Genomic DNA, 22,910 nt, shown 5'->3' with positions numbered 1-22,910 from the left:
CTTCTATGGCAGCGTTGCAGAATCATGTTGGGAACACCAACCATGCAACCATTATCTGATGAAATCAATACAAGTTTTAGGAAAAGGGCACAGGCTCCAATCTTTAAATACAATCTATTTTAAGTCTCTGTAAAAGCAGTGGAAATATCTCTGAGCTCTCTATCAAATGGCTGCATGTACACACATCATTTAGTGAATTAGACAGGGTCTGTGTCCACACCAGTATATCAAATGGCTGCATCTACACACTAATCATTTAGTGACTTAATGGTGTGGACACAGACCCTGTTGCACGAAACAAAGAACTTCCATGGGGTAGGGACGTCGTAAGAGGAGTTTGGTCAGTTAGAGGAGGAAGCGCTTGCTTGGAGGTTGTGTTGTGATGCACAAGATTTGAGGTTTGTTTGAATGACTTCGTGCCTGGAGAACTGTGTGGAGTCAGAACTGGGTGAATGAGTTGCTGATGCGTGAGAAGTTTGGAAGTCTGACAGCCAAAATGGAGGCGAGTAGTGTGGACGAAATGGAGAAAAGGTTGGAGAAGCAACAGCTGTGCTGGAATGCAAACAGAATGGGTGTCAGTTCTGATGGTCTGGAGCAGGTGGATGAGGGTCAAGGAATGGTTGGTAGTGGAAAGACAGGAAGAATAAAGATAATGACACTGAAAGCAGTGGATGGTCTAGTAAAGAAAGCATAAAGAGGGCCAAGGTAAGAAGCAAGAGTAATAATGAGTGGGAAGTGGTGATGATGTTTCATGAGACCACAGGGCCTCATTTACACCCTATCCAACTAACCAATGCAGTAGAGAAAGAGATGGTTGAAGTCAGATTAGCCCAGTTCATTGGAAATGGTAGATTGTTCATATTTTGTGGTAGCCTGATAGAAAAGCTTAATGGGATGAATACTAGAAGTAATATCCCTGGTGCTTATGCTAGGTAGAGAGTAGTCATCAATGGGGTCCCAATATCTATGTCCATAGATGATATTTCAGAAATGTGACAGGAAGTAGTGATTTGAGGCCAAAAAGTTAATCAGTAGGAAAGAGGGTCAAAGAAGTGAAAGCTTATCAGTGCTGTTGACGTTTGAGAAGGTTTTACCTAGACAAGTACAGAAAGGATTCATCAGTTTCAATGTCAGAGAATTTGTCCCATCCCCATTGCTGTGTTTTAAATGCAGAAGAATAGAACATGTAGGTGCTCAGGGTAAAGGAAAGAAAATATGTGGGGAACATGATTACGGTAAACGTGAGAGCAATGTGAAGGTAATTCTTGGGGGGGGGGGGGGGGGGTGCAGGAAGGAGAACAAATGACTGTGCCCTGTGTGGGGGGAGCGAAGTCAGGACAGCAGACAGAGATGTGAGAGGAGAATCAGGACATAGCCCTCCTCGGGACACTGCTCTCTGGCTGCGTGGCTTTACCTAGCAATGACTTGTAGATGACCTGGAGCCAGTGGGTTTGGCGACAAAAATATGAAGCGAGGGCCAGCCAACGAGAACATGCAGGTTGCAGTGGTGGGTAGTATATGGGGCTTTGGTGACAAAACGGATGGCACTGTGATAGACTGCATCCAATTTGTTGAGTAGAGTGTTGGAGGCTATGTTATAAATTACATAGTCGAGGATCGGTAGGATGATCAGTTTTACGAGGGTATGTTTGGCAGCATGAGTGAAAAATGCTTTGTTGCGAAATAGGAAGCCAATTCTAGATTTAATTTTGGATTGGAGATGTTTAATGTGAGTCTGGAAGGAGAGTTTACAGTCAAACCAGACACCTAGGTATTTGTAGTTGTCCACATATTCTAAGTCAGAACCGTCCAGAGCAGTGATGCTGGACGGGCGGGCAGGTGCGGGCAGCGATCGGTTGAAAAGCATGCATTTAGTTTTACTTGCATTTAAGAGCAGTTGGAGGCCAGAGAAGGAGAGTTGTATGGCATTGAAGCTTGTCTGGAGGATAGTTAACACAGTGTCCAAAGAAGGGCCAGAAGTATACAGAATGGTGTCGTCTGCGTAGAGGTGGATCAGGGAATCACCAGCAGCAAGAGCGACATCATTGATGTATACAGAGAAGAGAGTCGGCCTGAGAATTTAACCCTGTGGCACCCCCATAGAGACCAGATTGCATAGCGGAGAAGGTACGGTGGGATTCGAAATGGTCGGTAATGTGTTTGTGAACTTGGCTTTCGAAGACCTTAGAAAGGCAGGGTAAGATATATATATATATGTCTGTAGCAGTTTGGGTCTGGAGTGTCTCCCCCTTTTGAAGAGGGTGATGGCCGCGGCTGCTTCCCAATCTTTGGGAATCTCAGATGATATGAGAGAGAGGTTTAACAGGCTAGTATTAGGGGTTGCAACAATTTCGGCAGATAATTTTAGAAAGAGAGGGTCCAGATTGTCTAGCCTGGCTGATTTGTAGGGTCCAGATTTTGCAGCACTTTCAGAACATCAGCCATCTGGATTTGGGTGAAGGAGAAATGGGGAGGCTTGGGCGAGTTGCTGTAGGGAGTGCAGGGCTGTTGAACAGGTTAGGGGTAGCCAGGTGGAAAGCATGGCCAGCCGTAGAAAAATGCTTATTGAAATTCTCAATTTTAGTGAATGTATTGGTGGTGACAGTGTTACCTAGCCTCAGTACAGTGGGCAGCCTGGAGGAGGTTCTCTTATTCGCCATGGACTTTAGTGCCCCAGAACTTTTTTGAGTTTGTGCTACAGGATGCAAATTTCTGCTTGAAAAAGCTAGCCTTAGCTTTCCTAACTTGCTGTGTTTATTTGTTCCTGACTTCCCTGAAAAGTTGCATATCACGGGGACTATTCGATGCTAATGCAGAACACCACAGGATGTTTTTGCGCTGGTCAAGGGCAGTCAGGTCTGGAGAGAACCAAGGGCTATATCTGTTCCTGTTGTGGGGCATGCTTATTTAAGATGGTGAGGAAGGCACTTTTAAAGAATAACCAGATGTCCTCTACTAACGGGATGAGGTCAATATCCTTCCAGGATACCTGGGCCAGGTCGATTAGAAAGGCCTGCTCGCTGAAGTGTTTTAGGGAGCGTTTGACAGTGATAATGCCTGGTTGTTTGACCGCAGACCCATTACGGATGCAGGAAATTAGGCAGAGATCGCTGAAATATTGGTTGAAAACAGCAGAGGTGTATTTGGAGGGTAAGTTGGTTAGGATGATATCTATGAGGGTGCCCGTGTTTACGGCTTTGGGGTTGTGCCTGGTAGATTCATTGATAATTTGTGCGAGATTGAGGGCATCAAGCATAGATTGTAGGATGGCCGGGGTGTTAAGCATGTCCCAGTTTAAGTCACCTAGCAGCACGAGCTCTGCCCCCCATCTATCTTCAATCAGTTCACATATGGTGTCCAGAGCACAGCTGGGGGCAGAGGGTTGTCCATATCAAGCGGCAGCGATGAGACTTGTTTCTGGAAAGGTGGATTTTTAAAAGTAGAAGCTCGAATTGTTTGGGTACAGACCTGGATAGTAAGACAGAACTCTGCAGGCTATCTCTGCAGTAGATTGCAACACCGCCCCCTTTGGCAGTTCTATCTTGTCGGAAAACGTTATAGTTAGGGATGGAAATTTCATATGCCAGGATTCAGATATGGCTAGGACATCCGGGTTGGCAGAGTGTGCTAAAGCAGTGAATAAAACAAACTTAGGGAGGAGGCTTCTAATGTTAACATGCATGAAACCAAGGCTTTTACAGTTACAGAAGTCAACAAATGAGAGCACCTGGGGAATAGGAGTGGAGCTAGGCACTGCAGGGCCTGGGTTAACTTCTTATGGCTGCAATCCCGTTAACGGGAGCGATTTGACAACAGCCAGTCAAAGCGCCATTTTCAAAACATCAAAAATCTCATAATTAACATTCCTCAAACATTCCTCAAATCGCTCCCGTTAACGGGATTGCAGCCATAAGAAGTTAACCCAGGCCCTGTAGTGCCTAGCTCTTCCATTTTAAAGCTATTCTCGTTGCTAATCCCACCACAGTGTCCGATTTCAAATATGCTTTACAGCAAAAGCACCACAAACGATTGTTAGGTCACCGCATAGCCACAGAAAAACACAGCCATTTTTTTTCAGCCAAAAAGAGGAGTTTCAAAAAGCAGAAAAGAGATAAAATTCATCACTAACCTTTGATGATCTTCCTCAGATGACACTAATAGGACTTCATGTTACACAATACATGTATGTTTTGTTTGATAAAGTTCATATTTATCCAAATATGAGTTTACATTGGCGTGTTACATTCACTAGTTCCAAAAACATCCAGTGATTTTTCATAGCCACATCGATTCAACAGAAATACTCATCATAAATGTAGATGATAATACAAGTTATACACATGGAATTATAGATATACTTCTCCTTAATGCAACCGCTGTGTCTGATTTTTTTTTAAACTTTACTGAATAAGCCAGCCATGCAATAATCTGACACGGCGCTCAGAAATATTTGTCACAGTAGCCGCCATGTTGACGTCAACATAAACAAGAAATTACGATAAATGTTCCCTTACCTTTGATGATTGACATCAGAAAGCACTCCAGGAATCCCAGGTCCACAGTACATGTTTGTTTTGTTCAAAAATGTCTGTTATTTATGTCCAAATACCTTCTTTTGTTAGCGCGTTTGATATACATATCCAAACGCTCATTCTGGTCAGAGTTATATCGGACAAAAACTTCAAAAAGTTATATTACCAGCCGAAGAAACATTTCAAACTAAGTACAGAATCAATCATTAGGATGTTGTTAACATATAGCTTCAATAAAGTTCCAACCGGAGTACTCCTCCTTGTCTTCGTGAGCAATGGAACGCAAGTGACTACCATGATCTGAAAATGGCTGACCTGACTGATTCTGCTATCATTCACTCCCACAACACCATAAAGTCTCATTATAATTTCTATTGATGGTTGACATCTAGTGGAACCCCTAGGCAGTGCAACATCATTAATATCTCAAGGGGATTTTATTGGGGACTGGTGAATACATACAAAGCTCAGATTTCTGACTTCCTGTTTTGATTTCAACTCAGGATTTTGCCTGCCAAATGAGTTCTGTTATACTCACAGACATCATTCAAACAGTTTTAGAAACTTTAGATTGTTTTCTATCCAATACTACTAATAATATGCATATATTAGCAACTGAGACTAAGGAGCAGGCCGTTTACTTTAGACACCTTATTCATCCAAGCTACTCAATACTGCCACCCAGCCATAAGAAGTTAACCTCTACATCACCAGAGGAGGAGTAGGATAAGGGTGCGACTAAAGGCTATAAGAACTGGTTGTCGAGTACGTCCGGAAAAGAGAGTAAAGGGAGCAGGTTTCTGAGCGCGATAGAATAGATTCAAGGCATAATGTACAAACAAAGGTATGGTAGGATTTGAATACAGTGGAGGTAAACCTAGGCATTGAGTGATGATGAGAGAGATATTGTCTCTAGAAACATCATTTAAACCAGGTGATGTCATCACATGTGTGGGAGGTGGAACTAAAGGGTTGGATAAGGTATATTGAGCAGGGCCAGAGGCTCTACAGTGAAATAAGACAATCACTAACCAGAACAGCTAAGGACAAGGCATATTGACATTAAGGAGAGGAATGCGTAGCCGATTGATCATAAGAGTCCAGTGAGTAATGAGGCTGGTTGGAGACACTGTGATTCAGACAGCTAGCGGGCCGGGACTAGCAAGCTAGCAGAAGGGTCTCAGAGGGACGTCGTGTCGGAGAAAGTCTGTTTATAGCCTCTTCGTGCGTTTACGTCGGTAGACCAGTCGTGATGGATTAGTAGGGTTCCGTGTGGTAAAGGGGACCAGTCTAATTGGCAAAAATAGGTATAGTGGCCCAAGAAATTGTCAGATGGACCTATTCAACTAACAGCCAATATGCTCTAGACAGCTAGCGGGCTGCGGCTAGCAGGCTAGCAGATGGGCATTCAGGGGACGTCGCGACGGAGGGGCCAGTTGAATAACCCCCTCGGGCAGATTACGTCGGTAGTCCAGTCGTGAAGGACCGGCGGGGCTCCGCACTGGCGGAGTAAAATGGGTCAAGGCCAATTGGCAAAATATGTATTGTAGCCCAGGAGTGGCTGATGGAACTCTTCAGCCAGCCGGGAGATGGACCTAACATGGGCTAGCTCCTGGCTAATTGGTGCTTGCTTCAGGACAGAGACAATAAGACAGGAGTAGACACTCGGATTGCAGCTAGCTAGCTGCGATGATCCAAGTGAAAATGTTCACTTGCGGTGGGAATCCGGGGATATGGAGAGAAAATGGGTCCGGTATGCTCTGGTTAGAATCGCATTGTGCAAACTGCCGAGAGTTTTCAGAGCTAAAGGTTAGCTGATGACCGCTAGCAGTGGTTAGCTGACTACTAGCTAGAATCTAGTCAGCTGGCTAGCTTCTGCTGGGGGTCCCGATTCCGAAGTAATGAAAAATACTTTAGAAAAAAGCAAATCCACACCACATTGGGTGAGGCGGGTTGCAGGAGAGTATTTTGAAGTTGAGGTTTAGAAAAATATAAAATATATGCGAAGATAAAAGATATATACATGGGACACGACAAAGACGATGACAAAGACGTCTGACTGCTACGCCATCTTGGAATCATATGGTCAGCTCACTGGTCACCATCGCGGCACCCACCCGTAGCACACGCTCCACCCCCAAAGCCAATTCCTCCCCTGGCCTTCCTTTCCTTCCAGTTCTCTGCTGAGGAATGACTGGAACGAATCACTTTGGTGCAGGTTGCCCCAGAGCAGCAGCAGTTATGTACTCAAGAGTGGGGCTCAAGACACCCAGAGTGTCACTATGTAAAGAGCCACTGGATCAGTGAGGTTGAGCACATTCAAAGGCTGGAGTCTGATCCACTTCCACTTCTGAAGGTGGGTTCACTGACAAGCTCTCAACACATAGCACCAAGCCATAGCGTTGGTCAGTGGGCCAACAATTTATTATGATTATTATTATTATTTTTTTATTTATTTTTTATTTATTACTCCTTTTTTCTCCCCAATTTCGTGATATCCAATTGTTGTAGTAGCTACTATCTTGTCTCATTGCTACAACTCCCGTACGGGCTCGGGAGAGACGAAGGCTGAATGTCATGCGTCCTCCGATACACAACCCAACCAGCCGTACTGCTTCTTAACACAACGCGCATCCAACCCGGAAGCCAGCAGCACCAATGTGTCGGCGGCTACACCGTGCACTGCGCCCGGCCCGCCACAGGAGTCGCTGGTGCGCGATGAGACAAGGAGATCCCTACCGACCAATCCCTCCCTAACCCGGACGACGCTAGGCCAATTGTGCGTCGCCCCACGGACCTCCCGGTCGCGGCCGGTTACGACAGAGCCTGGGCGCGAACCCAGGGACTCTGATGGCACAGCTGGCGCCCTTAACCACTGCGCCACCCGGGAGGCCCCAGCAAATCATTTATTATAACACAGTCGTGCTGTTGTATTTGTAGGTAATACTCTTCCAAATCAAGGGGCATTTTATTAGTGGAAATTATATGGAAATCGTACAGTCTATGGCTTTAGGCCCTGGTGACGCTGTGTCCTTTCTTTTCCTTCAGATTTCACATTCCAAATGGAGACGAGGGTCAGTAAATGAAGCCATCAAACTGAAAGTTATCCTCAACGACAACAGAATAGAAAAAGTGATTCTGCCCTCTCAACCTGACTCACTGAATGAGCTGATATCAACGCTCAAGGAGAAACTGCATCTGAATTTTGATTTTCGTCTTTTTTATGAAGACCCTGATTTCAACAACAAGCTCTTCAACTTAGAGACCATTGAAGACTTGCCTTCTCCTAGGGCTACGGGGAAAGTTTTGCGAATACGACGTGATACAGACCTCGGTTTAACCGGACTCTCAGCCACCGAGCGGCTAGGCAGGTGGCCTGAGGTATTTGTCATACCCACTTTCTCGATGGAAGTTGAGTTTGCTCTGAGAGAGGGCTATTGTGCATATCTGATACATGAAACTGTGCTGAAAATAACAAGGGATCAAAAACACAACATTCTTGATAGGATGGCTTGGACAATCTTCAATTCCAAAGCGTACCCAAGTGACAGGCAGTTTGCCAAGGCAGCTGAGGCCCTTGTAACCAAGCACCTGTGTTTGAAAGAGCCTGGCTCAAAAACAGGCTGTGATGACTGGAAGAACAGCCTGACATTCAAAATGGGAAACTACAGGCAGAAGTTACGCCGTGTTGGGTTCCCAGAGGTTGCTGTGAACGGGGGGAAGAGGAGCAAGCATTGTCCTGACAATGAGCACGCTCGGAGCAACATTAAACGAGCACGCCGGGCAGAGGTGAACTTCCTGCCCAACTTCCCTCAAGGAGAAGATGAGGCCAGCCTGGAGAAACAGAGACTGGAGATGGTCCACGAGATGACGAAAGAAAACAGAGACCTGCCACTCATCAATCAACACATGCAGAAGACATTTGCTCTCCGACGCCAAGAAATAGTTCAATCCAGTCCCACGGTAGAGCATCTCAGAACACGCTGGCCAGCACTCTTCCTTGAAGCTCAGGTTAAGCAGACTAAAAAAAGTTGTCTTTGTCCAGTCATGTGCTCATAACAATCTACATTTCCATTGCAGTTCAGACCTTTTTTGATGCATGTCACATGGGCTTCTGGTTGTACTCACAAGTCATGGTTATCAGTAACAACATTCTCAGGGCAGGCTCAACTTGCCTGACTGACATAAATTGGGATGTTCTGTGTGCTTTGTCTTTTCCTTTAGGTACATGCTGAGTTTCAGAGAATCACCAACCAGAGCCTGCAGCAGACGTTCTACTCTGCCTTGGACCACCACACGCCCCGCCTGCTGACCCTGTTCAGGGAGAAGGAGGGGAAGTCCACCACCCATGGAGGGAAGTTCTCAAGCATCCTGAGAGTATACAACGAGCAGGTGAGTGGGATTCACTTGATCAGGGATGGACAATCTTGGTGTGGTTGAAGACTCTTGTTTCAACCAAGCAGTGACACACCTGATTCAACTTGATCAACTAATATTCAACCAATACTTTGTTTACTGCTTGGTTGGAACAAAAGCCTGCACCCACACCTGCTTTTTGTGCATAAGATTGGCCACCCGTGTGCTACATGGACATGTGCATCAGATATTGGCTGTGACTGGAACCAGATTTGATTACTCCTATGTTGGGGTTGACGAGCTCAACTTGCTGGATTATTTAAATGCTAAATGACATTGTGAAATGTGCTCTCTTTAGTTCACTTCACAGGGAGAAAATAACATCACCGTGGCCCGTTCTGCAGTCCTGGCTGGTCTCCCTTTGTTGTTACGAAAGGATAGTTCTGATGTCTTCAAAATCTGCGAGGTAGCCACCTGGTTTTACAGCCTATACCATTATCAACGCATTCTTTCCTATTCTGTTTTTTAAACTTAGTTTTTTCCTCGATCATTAAGGTGGGAGAACTCAGCAACCCTGGTATTCTGGATGGAGTTGCCATTCTCTCAGTGGTGGGCCAGCACAATGAGGTGGTGGGTGGTATACCCATCAGACCAGCCCATGTATCCATTGTCCTTGAGGATAAGATCGTCATGACTAACTCCCGCTCCTGGCCAGACGCTCTCGTGGTTGTTTTTGGGCTACTCTACTCCCTCCATCTGAACTACCCCAAAGCCCTGGGCAGCACCTTTGAGTTCATGCAGAAAGTCTTCCTGAACCTCGACGATGGAAAACTGAAGCCCAAGCTGCTAGCGCTGAAAAATGAACTGTTGGCATAATTCTGTAGTGATGAGATGGAATTTTACTTTGAGTGACCTCCTATATGCGGAGTGAGTGGTTTGAAAACAATGGTTATTTTTATTTACTTTACTTTTTATATTGTTGTACCATTTTTGTGAAGGTAATGGATTTCATATTGTATTTCAATTAACTTATAACCCTTTTATGTGAAAAGAAGACACAGGTCAGTCAACACATTAACTTGCCACATACAGTCGATCTGCGACCCAGTTCCCTACCTTTGTTATACAGCTGCAGAAAACCCCCAAACGTTTTCTAGAAGATTTCACCTTTGCAGACATTCCGACTGGCACAAAATACATGTTGATAAGATGTTTATGAAAGTGTCTTTACCTGCTATTGTCTCTCTTCTTTGGCAGTGTTGCGTGATCCTGGCCTTCTATCTGAATTCTAAATGCTCACCAAGACACAGGACTATGTCTTAACTGTTGTAACACACTGAATATACGCTGAGTGTACATTATTGTGTTGCACCCCCTTTTGCAGCCTCAATTTGTCGGGGCATGGACTCTACAAGATGTCAAAGCGTTTCACAGGGATGCTGGCCCATGTTGACTCCAATGTGTCCCACAGTTGGCACGATGTCAATTAGGTGGTGGACTATTCTTGATACACACAGGAAACTGTTGAGCGGGAAAAACCCAGCAGTGTTGCAGTGCTTGACACATTCAAACTTCTTTAACCTGTCTCCTCCCCTTCATCTATGCTGATTGAAGTGGATTTAACAAGTGACAATAAGGGATCATAGCTTTCACCTGGTCAGTCTGCCATGGAAAGAGCAGGTGTTACTAATGATTTGTACACTCGCATCCTATAGTTTAAAACATTTTTTTTAAATTGCACTGTTGGAGCCAAAAACACAAGCATTTTGCTGCACCTTTGATACCATATTCAAATCTGTATGCGACCAATAAACTTAGATTTGATTTTGATTTGTAGTAATGCAAACAGTGGAGAGCCAGGGCTGTGATGGCGGTCAGTAGGAGGGCACACCACATCACCAGAGACGCTGTAACTGGTCTCAATGTAGGAGAAGTAGAGCTCCATCTGCCACTGAGCCCTGGGAGGAGAATACACACAATACACTCCATATAGCCTTCACAGAGCATACATACAGACTTAAAATAGCCTTCATAGACCATACATAAAGACTTCATATAGAATGCATTATGATGGAACACTATAGCCTTCACATAGCATAACGATGTAACACAGATAATACCCTTCATACAACCGTCAAAATCACACTGATCACAGTAAAGCAACTTTGGCATTATGTACATCAGTCCAGGGTTACAAGTAGAACATTTGAAAAGGTCCCAGCATGTTTGTTCTTAACACTCAATGGAGAGTGAGGCAGCAGGGGGGACACAGATTCTTGCCTTGTTGCACAGCTCCATGTCAACTCGATGTGCACTGGTATCTGTGAGGCGGTTTCTCTGTCAAGACAGCTCACTGGTTTGTCTGTGTCATTGGTCTGTCTGCCTGTCGCTGGTATATGTGTCTGTCGCGGGTATGTGTGTCTGTCTGCCTGTCGCTGGTCTGTGTGTTTGTCGCTGGTATGTGTGCCTGTCACTGGTATGTGTGTCTCTCGCTGGTATGTCTGCCTGTCGCTGGTATGTCTGCCTGTCGCTGGTATGTCTGCCTGTCGCTGGTATGTGTGCCTATCACTGGTATGTGTGTCTGTCGCTGGTATGTGTGTCTGTCGCTGGTCTGGGAGGTAGTGTTGGTCGCCTTCCGGGTTCTCTCAGACGCTCTGTGTGTGTGTGTGTTTTTATGTGTGCGCACGTGCAAGTGAGTCTGTGTTCTTAATTACATGGAGCACCATGTCAGCATATTTCTCAGCTTGTGTGAGTTAATGAGTGAGGGTTGTGTGTTTTCCTACGACTAAGGGAGTAGTTATTAGATTTCAGTGTCATGCAGCCTGAGCCCTCCCCCTTTGACTGACACTGAGAATACTTCACCAGATTGGCAAAAACAAGAAACATTGAAACGCCCGTGACTCCAATTAGTATATAATCAAGGCAGCCTGTCAGTCAGTCCATGGCTCTGTGATCACAGAAATAGTTCACTTACCAGTAGAACAGACAGCACCATTGACAGAAAGTCTTGCCTGATTGAAAGCCGAGGGAAGCCTGGTACAGAAATGTCCATTTACTTAGAAATTACATGATAAAATGGTAATTACACTGTAACAATTTGTTTGGCAGAACTTCTGTGTGTTACCCAAGCTGCAATGATGGACAGGCCATGACATCTATTTACTCTATGCAACCTATTTCTATGTCTTTGACATCATCCTTCTCACTAGCACTGGTGAAGGATGGCTCTAAGAATATCTCCCTGATGTGATGTCATCAGAATGGAATGTCAGGATCGTCCTGTAGATGCTGCAATACAGAATGCTGCTGACATACTTATCTAAGGTGACTTTAAACGCCACACAACCAATTTACCATGGAATATCTCCGCTCAACATGAGGGCAGGAGAAGGCTAATAGCACTTGTGACACTAATATACCTCTGTTTACTTCTTTACTACTAATGAACTCTTGTTGAATGCATGTTATTCCTATGGTTAATGCAGAGTACAGTAGCTGTTCTGAATGGCAACATGGCTGACTATACAGCGCTATAAACAGACTATAAGGCAAAGACCCACACTGTCAGTTCCTAACTGTAAATAGAGATCAAAGTAAAACAGTTTTATGTGAACAGTCAGACCGTAGCATGTTAACACACTGTCCAGCTGCATATGCAATTACCATGTAAATACTGTATGCTTTTAACTTCACTTGGTATAAAGAGGGAATCGTAAGTCACACCATCACATGCACTGTATGAAGAGGATGAAGTTGCCTCTGTGATTGAAACATTATTAAAACAAAGTATAGGAGCATGTAGTCTAAACAGCACAGAGGCATTTGTCACATTTAGCCTACAAAAAAATTCAGCCCTAAGCTTCTAACTGCATCGATAAATCATACGCTTCCAGCTCCTCCTATTAGTTACCTTCTTTCTTTTACAGTGGGGTCTGGAATGTTGGCTGTACAGGGATGGTGCTCACTGGTGCTACACAACTTTCATGTTTCACACTCATCCCATACATATGTATACTATTAGCTACACTCGCCCAGAGAGAGAGAGGGAGGAAAGGGAAGGAGAGAGGGTGGGGGAGAGTGTAGGAGAGATGAGAAGGAAGGAGACAGGGAGGGATAGACGAGAGGAGAGGGGAAGAGAGAGGGAGGGGAGAGAGGAGAGGGAAGGAAAGATGAGAGATGAGGAGAGGAGAAGAGAGAGGGAGAAAGGGAAAGGAGGGGTGAGAGAGAAGGAGAGAGAGGAGAGGAAGAGGGCAGGAGGAGAGAGGGAAGGAGATAGGAGAAGGGAAGAGGGAAGGAGAGAGAGAGGGAGGGAGGGAAAGGTGGGGTGAGAGGGAAGGAGAGAGAAGGGAGATAGAGGTTGGGTGAGGGAGAAGAGAGGAATTTGATATAAAGTAACAGTCAAAAGTTTGAACACACCTAGTCATTCAAGTTTTTATCTTTATTTAAAAAAATATTTTCTACATTGTAGAAAAATAGTGAAGACATCAAAACTATGAAATAAAACATATGAAATCATGTAGTAACCAAAAAAGTGTTAAACAAATCAAAATATATTTTAGATTTCTACAAAGTAGCCACCCTTTTCCTTGATGACTGCTTTGTACACTTGGCATTCTCTCAACCAGCTTAATCTGGAATGCTTTGCCTTAAAGGAGTTCACCACATATGCTGAGCATTTGTTGGCTGCTTTTCCTTCACTCTGGGGTCCAACTCATCCCAAACCCTCTCAATTGGGTTGAGGTCAGGTGATTGTAGTCATCTGATGCAGCTCTCCTTCTTGGTCAAATAGCCCCTACACAGTCTGGAGGTGTGTTTTGAGTCATTGTCCTGATGAAACAAAAATGATAATCCCACTAAGCGCAAACCAGATGGGATGGCGTATCGCTGCAGAATGCTGTGGTAGCCATGCTGATCAATCTGAGGTGCAGTTAGCTCTAATGAACTTATCCTCTGTAGCAGAGGTAACTCTGGGTCTTCCCTTCCTTTCCTGGTCCTCATAAGAGCCAGTTTCATCATAGCACTTGATAGTTTTTACGACTGCACTTGAAGAAACTTTCAAAGTTATTGAAATTTTTTGGATTGACTGACCTTCATTTCTTAAAGTAATGATGGACTGTCATTTTTCTTTGCTTATTTGAGCTGTCCTTGCCATAATATGGACTTGGTCTTTAACTAAATAGGGCTATCTTCTGTCTACCACCCCTACCTTGTCACAACACAACTGATTGGCTCAAACGCATTAAGAAGGAATGAAATTCCACAAATTAACTTTTAACAAGGCACACCTGTTAATTGAAGCACATTCCAGGTGACTACCTCATGAAGCTGGTTGAGAGAATGCCAAGAGTGTGCAAAGCTGTCATCAAGGCAAAGAGTGGCTACTTTGAAGAATCTCAAATATAACATATGTTTTCATTTGTTTACCACTTTTTTGGTTACTACATGATTCCATATGTGTTATTTCATTGTTTTGATGTCTTCACTATTATTCTACAATGTAGAAAATAGTACAAATAAAGAAAAACCCTTGAATGATTAGGTGAGTCCAAACTTTTGACTGGTACTGTATGTTTTATGTGTGTTTTATATAAACACCAAGACAGAGATGCACGTGTTTGTGTAGAGAGAGAGAGAGAGAGGAGAGAACATACTGTACACAACCACATCAGAGACCCACATATTTCCCCCCAAAAGTGATGTAGTTTATCTTCTGTCTTTTTCCTTCATTTGCATCTCGTTTCACAATAAAAAAAACGAAAGAAACCGCCATACCATGAAAATGTAATAAAATAACAATACAAATAATATGTATATAGAATTATACAATTATCAACAAACAGACATGAATAATAATAACAATACAACTAATCGTTAACATAATATGACACTTCTTAATCGCTGGTCTCATGCATACTCATACACCACCCGTTCGTTAGGAAAGAGAGGGCGATCTCTAAAAATACAACCAGGAGTTCAACCAGTTCAGAATAAGCGCCTAGCTACATGCAATGACATAAAAGAGAGCCTCATGTACACATTCTTCCTGGCATAAGGTCATTTACACCAGACTGTACTGCGTTATATTGCTGCTCCCACCTAGTATACTGTACAGGGCACAATACAAAACTGGAGTTGAAACACATACGCTGTGATGCGCCCAGAGTCTGGGGCTATGGTATAGTACAGACAACACAGACTGTGAGCAACGTTTTCACTCCTCTCATCCCTCTCTCCCCTTTTTCATCTGGTTTCCCAATCAGTTCATTTCTCCTCAGGTTCCTATGGTTTGATGCTTCCTTCATTGTTCTTAGTGCTTCTGTCTTGTTGTTTTCTTCTTCCTTTGCAGATATTTCTTTGTCTTCCGTGGGCTTGTTCCCCCTCTCTGTTTCCTCCCTTACAGGGTCTTGTCGCTTTCCTTCTTTAAGTGGCTGAGGAAGAGAGAAGATACTGTATGAGACAGGGTCAGGGATGATACACACACACACTCTCTCTCTCGCTCTCTCCCCCACCTCTACCAGACACAGTCTCCCCACACCTCACCCAGCTCCCCTGGTCCCATTAGTAGGCTACCTGTAGTACTCGTCCTGGGTGAGGGAGTGATGGTGGTGGTGGTGGATCCACTGCTGTTCCAGGGCCAGTCTCTGGATCTGCAGCTCTGCGCTCTGGGCCTGCTGCATGGCCTGGAGCTGGTGGGCCGCTGACATGGAACCTGTCAGAGAGGAGGGCTGGGGCAGCTCACGGAACGGAGCTCCTGGAGGGGGAAAGAAAAGGGAAGAGGAAAGGGAGAAGAGCAGAGACAGGTGAGAAGAGGAGACAGGTAAGAGGAGGTGTGGAGAAGAGAGAGGCAGGTGAGAGGAGGAGTGGAGAAGAGGAGAGATCGGTGAGAGGAGAAGTGGAGAAGGGAGAGACAGGTGAGTGGAGAGGGAGAGACAGGTGAGAGGAGGAGTGGAGAGGGAGAGAGACAAGTGAGAGGAGTGGAGAAGGGGAGAGACAGGTGAGAGGAGGAGTGGAGAAGAGGAGACAGGTGAGAGGAGGAGTGGAGAAGAGGAGAGACCGGTGAGAGGAGGAGTGGAGAAGGGGAGAGACAGGTGAGAGGAGGAGTGGAGAAGGAGATAGACAAGTGAGAGGAGGAGTGGAGAGGGAGAGAGACAAGTGAGAGGAGTGGAGAAGGGGAGAGACAGGTGAGAGGAGGAGTGGAGAAGAGGAGACAGGTGAGAGGAGGAGTGGAGAAGAGGAGAGACCGGTGAGAGGAGAAGTGAGAGACAGGTGAGAGGAGGAGTGGAGAGGGAGAGACAGGTGAGAGGAGGAGTGGAGAAGGAGATAGACAAGTGAGAGGAGGAGTGGAGAAGGGGAGAGACAGGTGAGAGGAGTGGAGAAGGGAGAGACAGGTGAGTGGAGAGGGAGAGACAGGTGAGTGGAGAGCGAGAGAGACAAGTGAGAGGAGTGGAGAAGGGGAGAGACAGGTGAGAGGAGGAGTGGAGAAGAGGAGACAGGTGAGAGGAGGAGTGGAGAAGAGGAGAGACCGGTGAGAGGAGGAGTGGAGAAGGGAGAGACAAGTGAGAGGAGTGGAGAAGGGGAGAGACAGGTGAGAGGAGGAGTGGAGAAGGAGATAGACAAGTGAGAGGAGGAGTGGAGAAGGGGAGAGACAGGTGAGAGGAGGAGCAGAGAAGGGAGAGGCAAGTGAGAGGAGTGGAGAAGGGGAGAGACAGGTGAGAGGAGGAGTGGAGAAGGGAGAGAAGTGGAGAAGAGGAGGGACATATGAGAGGAGGAGTGTAGAAGGGGAGACAGGTGAGGGGAGGATTGGAGAAGAGAGAGACGGGTAAGAGGAGGAGTGGAGAACAACGAGACAGGTGAGAGGAGGAGTGGAGAAGAGGAGAGAGGTGAGAGGAGTGGAGAAGAGAGAGACAGGTAAGATGAAGAGTGGAGAAGGGGAGAGACAGGTAAGAGGAAGAGTGGAGAAGAACGAGACAGGTGAGAGGAGGAGTGGAGACGAACGAGACAGGTGAGAGGAGGAGTGGAGAAGAACGAGACAGGTGAGAGGAGGAGTGGAGAAGAGGAGAGAGGTGAGAGGAGTGGAGAAGAGAGAGACAGGTAAGAGGAAGAGTGGAGAAGGGGTGAGACAGATGAGAGGAGGAGTATAGAAGAGAGAGACGGGTGAGAGGAGGAGTGGAGAAGGGGAGAGACAGGTAAGAGGAAGAGTGGCGAAGGGGAGAGACAGGTAAGAGGAGAAGGGGAGAGACAGGTGAGAGGAGGAGTGGAGAAGGGGAGAGAGGTAAGAGGAAGGGGAGAGACAGGTGAGAGGAGGAGTGTAGAAGAGTGAGACAGGTGAGAGGAGGAGTGGAGAAGAGGAGAGAGGTGAGAGGAGTGGAGAAGAGAGAGACAGGTAAGAGGAGGAGTGGATAAGGGAGAGACAAGAGAGGGGAGGAGTGGAGAAGAGGTGAGACAGGTGAGAGGAGGAGTGTAGAAGGAGATACACAGGTGAGAGGAGGAGTGGAGAAGGAGATAGACAAGTGAGAAGAGGAGTGGAGAAGGAGATAGACAAGTGAGAAGAGGAGTGGAAAAGACAAGAGACAGGTGAGAGGAGGAGTGGAGAAGACAAGAGACAGGTGAGAGGAGTGGAGAAGGAGGTAGACAGGTGAGAGGAAGAGTGGAGAAGGAGATTGACAGGTGAGAGGAGAAGTGGAGAAGGAGATTGACAGGTGAGAAGAGGAGTGGAGAAGACAAGAGACAGGTGAGAGGAGGAGTGGAGAAGGAGGTAGACAGGTGAGAGGAGGAGTGGAGAAGGAGATAGACAAGTGAGAAGAGGAGTGGAGAAGGAGATGGACAGGTGAGAAGAGGAGTGGAGAAGACAAGAGACAGGTAAGAGGAGGAGTGGAGAAGACAAGAGACAGGTGAGAGGAGTGGAGAAGGAGGTAGACAGGTGAGAGGAGGAGTGGAGAAGGAGATTGACAGGTGAGAAGAGGAGTGGAGAAGACAAGAGAGAGGTGAGAGGAGGAGTGGAAAAGACAAGAGACAGGTGAGAGGAGGAGTGGAGAAGGAGGTAGACAGGTGAGAGGAGGAGTGGAGAAGGAGATTGACAGGTGAGAAGAGGAGTGGAGAAGACAAGAGACAGGTGAGAGGAGGAGTGGAGGAGTGGAGAAGGAGGTAGACAGGTGAGAGGAGGAGTGGAGAAGAGAGAGACAGGTGAGAGGAGAAGTGGAGAAGAGAGAGACAGGTGAGAGGAGGAGTGGAGAAGGAGATAGACAGGTGAGAGGAGGAGTGGAGAAGGAGGTAGACAGGTGAGAGGAGGAGTGGAGAAAGAGGTAGACAAGTGAGAGGAGGAGTGGAGAAGGAGATAGACAAGTGAGAGGAGGAGTGGAGAAGAGAGAGACAGGTGAGAGGAGGAGTGGAGAAGTGAGAGATAGGTGAGGGGAGGAGTGGAGAAGGGAGAGACAGATGAGAGGAGGAGTGTAGTAGAGAAAGACAGGTAAGAGGAAGAGTGGTAAAGGAGATAGACAAGTGAGAGGAGAGGAGAACGGAAGAGACAGGTGAGAGAAGAAGTGGAGAATAGGAGACAGGTGATAGGAGGAGTGGAGAAGGGAGAGGCAAGTGAGAGGAGTTGAGAAGGGGAGAGACAGGTGAGAGGAGGAGTGGAGAATAGAGAGACAGGTAAGAGGAAGAGTGGAGAAGGAGATAGAAAAGTGAGAGGAGTGGAGAAGGGGAGAGACAGGTGAGAGGAGGAGTGGAGAAGGAGATAGACAAGTGAGAGGAGGAGTGGAGAAGGGAGAGGCAGGTGAGAGGAGGAGTGGAGAAGAGAGAGACAGGTGAGAGGAGGAGTGGAGAAGAGGAGAGACCGGTGAGAGGAGAAGTGGAGAAGGGAGAGACAGGTGAGAGGAGGAGTGGAGAGGGAGAGACAGGTGAGAGGAGGAGTGGAGAGGGAGAGAGACAAGTGAGAGGAGTGGAGAAGGGGAGAGACAGGTGAGAGGAGGAGTGGAGAAGAGGAGACAGGTGAGAGGAGGAGTGGAGAAGAGGAGAGACCGGTGAGAGGAGAAGTGGAGAAGGGAGAGACAGGTGAGAGGAGGAGTGGAGAGGGAGAGACAGGTGAGAGGAGGAGTGGAGAAGGAGATAGACAAGTGAGAGGAGGAGTGGAGAAGGGGAGAGACAGGTGAGAGGAGTGGAGAAGGGAGAGACAGGTGAGTGGAGAGGGAGAGACAGGTGAGAGGAGGAGTGGAGAGGGAGAGAGACAAGTGAGAGGAGTGGAGAAGGGGAGAGACAGGTGAGAGGAGGAGTGGAGAAGGAGGTAGACAGGTGAGAGGAGGAGTGGAGAAAGAGGTAGGCAAGTGAGAGGAGGAGTGGAGAAGGAGATAGACAAGTGAGAGGAGGAGTGGAGAAGAGAGAGACAGGTGAGAGGAGGAGTGGAGAAGGGAGAGATAGGTGAGGGGAGGAGTGGAGAAGGGAGAGACAGATGAGAGGAGGAGTGGAGAAGGAGGTAGACAAGTGAGAGGAGGAGTGGAGAAGAGAGAGACATGTGAGAGGAAGAGTGGAGAAAGGGAGAGACAGGTGAGAGGAGTGGAGAACGGAAGAGACAGGTGAGAGAAGAAGTGGAGAAGAGGAGACAGGTGATAGGAGGAGTGGAGGAGAGACAGGTGAGAGGAGGAGTGGAGAAGGGAGAGGCAAGTGAGAGGAGTTGAGAAGGGGAGAGACAGGTGAGAGGAGGAGTGGAGAATAGAGAGACAGGTAAGAGGAAGAGTGGAGAAGGAGATAGAAAAGTGAGAGGAGGAGTGGAGAAGGGAGAGACAGGTGAGTGGAGGAGTGGAGAAGGAGATAGACAAGTGAGAGGAGGAGTGGAGAAGGGAGAGACAGGTGAGAGGAGGAGTGGAGAAGGAGAGAGAGTGAGAGGAGGAGTGGAGAAGGGAGAGGCAGGTGAGAGGAGGAGTGAGGTGAGAGGAGGAGGAGTGGAGAAGGAGATAGACAAGATGAGAGGAGGAGTGGAGAAGGGAGAGGCAGGTGAGAGGAGGAGTGGAGAAGAGAGAGACAGGTGAGAGAAGGAGTGGAGAAGAGGAGAGACCGGTGAGAGGAGAAGTGGAGAAGGGAGAGACAGGTGAGAGGAGGAGTGGAGAGGGAGAGACAGGTGAGAGGAGGAGTGGAGAGGGAGAGAGACAAGTGAGAGGAGTGGAGAAGGGGAGAGACAGGTGAGAGGAGTGGAGAAGGGAGAGACAGGTGAGTGGAGAGGGAGAGACAGGTGAGAGGAGGAGTGGAGAGGGAGAGAGACAAGTGAGAGGAGTGGAGAAGGGGAGAGACAGGTGAGAGGAGGAGTGGAGAAGGAGGTAGACAGGTGAGAGGAGGAGTGGAGAAAGAGGTAGGCAAGTGAGAGGAGGAGTGGAGAAGGAGATAGACAAGTGAGAGGAGGAGTGGAGAAGAGAGAGACAGGTGAGAGGAGGAGTGGAGAAGGGAGAGATAGGTGAGGGGAGGAGTGGAGAAGGGAGAGACAGATGAGAGGAGGAGTGGAGAAGGAGGTAGACAAGTGAGAGGAGGAGTGGAGAAGAGAGAGACATGTGAGAGGAAGAGTGGAGAAAGGGAGAGACAGGTGAGAGGAGTGGAGAACGGAAGAGACAGGTGAGAGAAGAAGTGGAGAAGAGGAGACAGGTGATAGGAGGAGTGGAGGAGAGACAGGTGAGAGGAGGAGTGGAGAAGGGAGAGGCAAGTGAGAGGAGTTGAGAAGGGGAGAGACAGGTGAGAGGAGGAGTGGAGAATAGAGAGACAGGTGAGTGGAGGAGTGGAGAAGGAGATAGAAAAGTGAGAGGAGGAGTGGAGAAGGGAGAGACAGGTGAGTGGAGGAGTGGAGAAGGAGATAGACAAGTGAGAGGAGGAGTGGAGAAGGGAGAGACAGGTGAGGGGAGGAGTGGAGAAGGGAGAGGCAGGTGAGAGGAGGAGTGGAGAAGAGAGAGACAGGTGAGAGGAGGAGTGGAGAAGAGAGAGACAGGTGAGAGGAGGAGTGGAGAAGGAAGAGACAGGTGAGAGGAGGAGTGGAGAAGGGAGAGATAGGTGAGGGGAGGAGTGGAGAAGGGAGAGACAGATGAGAGGAGGAGTGGAGAATGACATTGAAAGGTGAGAAGAGGAGTGGAGAAGACAAGAGACAGGTGAGAGGAGGAGTGGGGAAGAGAGAGACAGGTGAGAGGAGGAGTGGAGAAGGAGGTAGACAGGTGAGAGGAGGAGTGGAGAAGGAGATGGACAGGTGAGATGAGGAGTGGAGAAGGAGATAGACAAGTGAGAAGAGGAGTGGAGAAGACAAGAGACAGGTGAGAGGAGGAGTGGAGAAGGAGATAGACAGGTGAGAGGAGGAGTGGAGAAGGAGATAGACAGGTGAGAGGAGGAGTGGAGAAGGAGGTAGACAGGTGAAAGGAGGAGTGGAGAAAGAGGTAGACAAGTGAGAGGAGGAGTGGAGAAGAGAGAGACAGGTGAGAGGAGGAGTGGAGAAGGGAGAGACAGGTGAGAGGAGGAGTGGAGAAGGGAGAGATAGGTGAGGGGAGGAGTGGAGAAGGGAGAGACAGATGAGAGGAGGAGTGGAGAAGAGAGAGACAGGTGAGAGGAGGAGTGGAGAAGGAGGTAGACAAGTGAGAGGAGGAGTGGAGAAGAGAGAGACGTGAGAGGATGAGTGGAGAAAGGGAGAGACAGGTGAGAGGAGGAGTGTAGTAGAGAGAGACAGGTAAGAGGAAGAGTGGAGAAGGAGATAGACAGGTGAGGGGAGGAGTGGAGAAGGAGATAGACAGGTGAGAGGAAGAGTGAAGAAGGGGATAGACAGGTGAGAGGAGGAGTGGAGAAGGAGGTAGACAGGTGAGAGGAGGAGTGGAGAAGGACATTGACAGGTGAGAAGAGGAGTGGAGAAGACAAGAGACAGGTGAGAAGAGGAGTGGAGAAGGAGATAGACAGGTGAGAGGAGGAGTGGAGAAGGACATTGACAGGTGAGAATAGGAGTGGAGAAGACAAGAGACAGGTGAGAGGAGGAGTGGAGAAGGAGATTGACAGGTGAGAAGAGGAGTGGAGTAGACAAGAGACAGGTGAGAGGAGGAGTGGAGAAGGAGGTAGACAGGTGAGAGGAGTAGTGGAGAAGAGAGAGACAGGTGAGAGGAGAAGTGGAGAAGAGAGAGACAGGTGAGAGGAGTGGAGAAGGAGATAGACAGGTGAGAGGAGGAGTGGAGAAGGAGGTAGACAGGTGAGAGGAGGAGTGGAGAAGGAGGTAGACAGGTGAGAGGAGGAGTGGAGAAGAGAGAGACAGGTGAGAGGAGAAGAGGAGAAGAGAGAGACAGGTGAGAGGAGGAGTGGAGAAGGAGATAGACAGGTGAGAGGAGGAGTGGAGAAGGAGGTAGACAGGTGAGAGGAGGAGTGGAGAAAGAGGTAGGCAAGTGAGAGGAGGAGTGGAGAAGGAGATAGACAAGTGAGAGGAGGAGTGGAGAAGAGAGAGACAGGTGAGAGGAGGAGTGGAGAAGGGAGAGATAGGTGAGGGGAGGAGTGGAGAAGGGAGAGACAGATGAGAGGAGGAGTGGAGAAGGAGGTAGACAAGTGAGAGGAGGAGTGGAGAAGAGAGAGACATGTGAGAGGAAGAGTGGAGAAAGGGAGAGACAGGTGAGAGGAGTGGAGAACGGAAGAGACAGGTGAGAGAAGAAGTGGAGAAGAGGAGACAGGTGATAGGAGGAGTGGAGGAGAGACAGGTGAGAGGAGGAGTGGAGAAGGGAGAGGCAAGTGAGAGGAGTTGAGAAGGGGAGAGACAGGTGAGAGGAGGAGTGGAGAATAGAGAGACAGGTAAGAGGAAGAGTGGAGAAGGAGATAGAAAAGTGAGAGGAGGAGAGGAGAAGGGAGAGACAGGTGAGTGGAGGAGTGGAGAAGGAGATAGACAAGTGAGAGGAGGAGTGGAGAAGGGAGAGACAGATGAGAGGAGGAGTGTAGTAGAGAAAGACAGGTAAGAGGAAGAGTGGTGAAGGAGATAGACAAGTGAGAGGAGAGGAGAACGGAAGAGACAGGTGAGAGAAGAAGTGGAGAATAGGA

At 47.5% G+C, this 22,910-nt stretch overlaps 2 protein-coding genes across 4 annotated transcripts in view; one reads left to right on the top strand and one right to left on the bottom strand.

Annotated features, from left to right (window-relative positions):
• Positions 1 to 7,895: 7,895 nt before the first annotated feature.
• LOC139389622 (uncharacterized) lies at positions 7,896 to 11,647 on the top strand. 2 transcript variants are annotated; one of them, XM_071136480.1, is made up of 4 exons: positions 7,896 to 8,495; positions 8,757 to 8,924; positions 9,247 to 9,354; positions 9,444 to 11,647. In XM_071136480.1, exons 1-4 carry the CDS (start codon positions 7,938 to 7,940, stop codon positions 9,762 to 9,764), a joined length of 1,155 nt encoding a protein of 384 aa, XP_070992581.1. In that variant the 5' UTR covers positions 7,896 to 7,937; the 3' UTR covers positions 9,765 to 11,647. The 2 variants fall into 2 exon arrangements, with proteins under 2 accessions (XP_070992581.1, XP_070992589.1); XM_071136488.1 differs by lacking the exon at positions 9,247 to 9,354 and having other exon boundaries at positions 7,896 to 8,543.
• A 2,746-nt stretch (positions 11,648 to 14,393) lies between these two features.
• The window catches only part of LOC139389609 (atrophin-1-like), a 43,946-nt gene continuing 35,429 nt past the window's right edge, over positions 14,394 to 22,910 (bottom strand). For both annotated transcript variants that reach the window (XM_071136467.1, XM_071136459.1), the window contains exons 9-10: positions 15,459 to 15,639; positions 14,394 to 15,316 (exon numbers count right to left, since the gene is read on the bottom strand). In XM_071136467.1, the coding sequence (XP_070992568.1) occupies positions 15,283 to 15,316; positions 15,459 to 15,639 (215 nt within the window). In that variant the 3' untranslated portion in view covers positions 14,394 to 15,282. The remainder of the gene's footprint in view (positions 15,317 to 15,458; positions 15,640 to 22,910) is intronic.

This window comes from Oncorhynchus clarkii, chromosome 3 (genome assembly GCF_045791955.1).
Source record: "Oncorhynchus clarkii lewisi isolate Uvic-CL-2024 chromosome 3, UVic_Ocla_1.0, whole genome shotgun sequence".
Classification (NCBI taxonomy): domain Eukaryota; kingdom Metazoa; phylum Chordata; class Actinopteri; order Salmoniformes; family Salmonidae; genus Oncorhynchus; species Oncorhynchus clarkii.
The sequence above is the reverse complement of the archived record's forward strand: the minus strand, read 5'-3'. Positions and strand labels throughout refer to the sequence as shown.

What these genes read in the sequence shown, in the direction of transcription:
- LOC139389622 (XM_071136480.1), top strand. Translation starts at nt 7,938, where the DNA reads ATGGAAGTTGAGTTTGCTCTGAGAGAGGGCTATTGTGCATATCTGATA. An exon ending in TGAGAGTATACAACGAGCAG is followed by an intron (nt 8,925 to 9,246) that starts GTGAGTGGGATT and finishes TGCTCTCTTTAG; the next exon opens with TTCACTTCACAGGGAGAAAA. An exon ending in ATGTCTTCAAAATCTGCGAG is followed by an intron (nt 9,355 to 9,443) that starts GTAGCCACCTGG and finishes TCGATCATTAAG; the next exon opens with GTGGGAGAACTCAGCAACCC.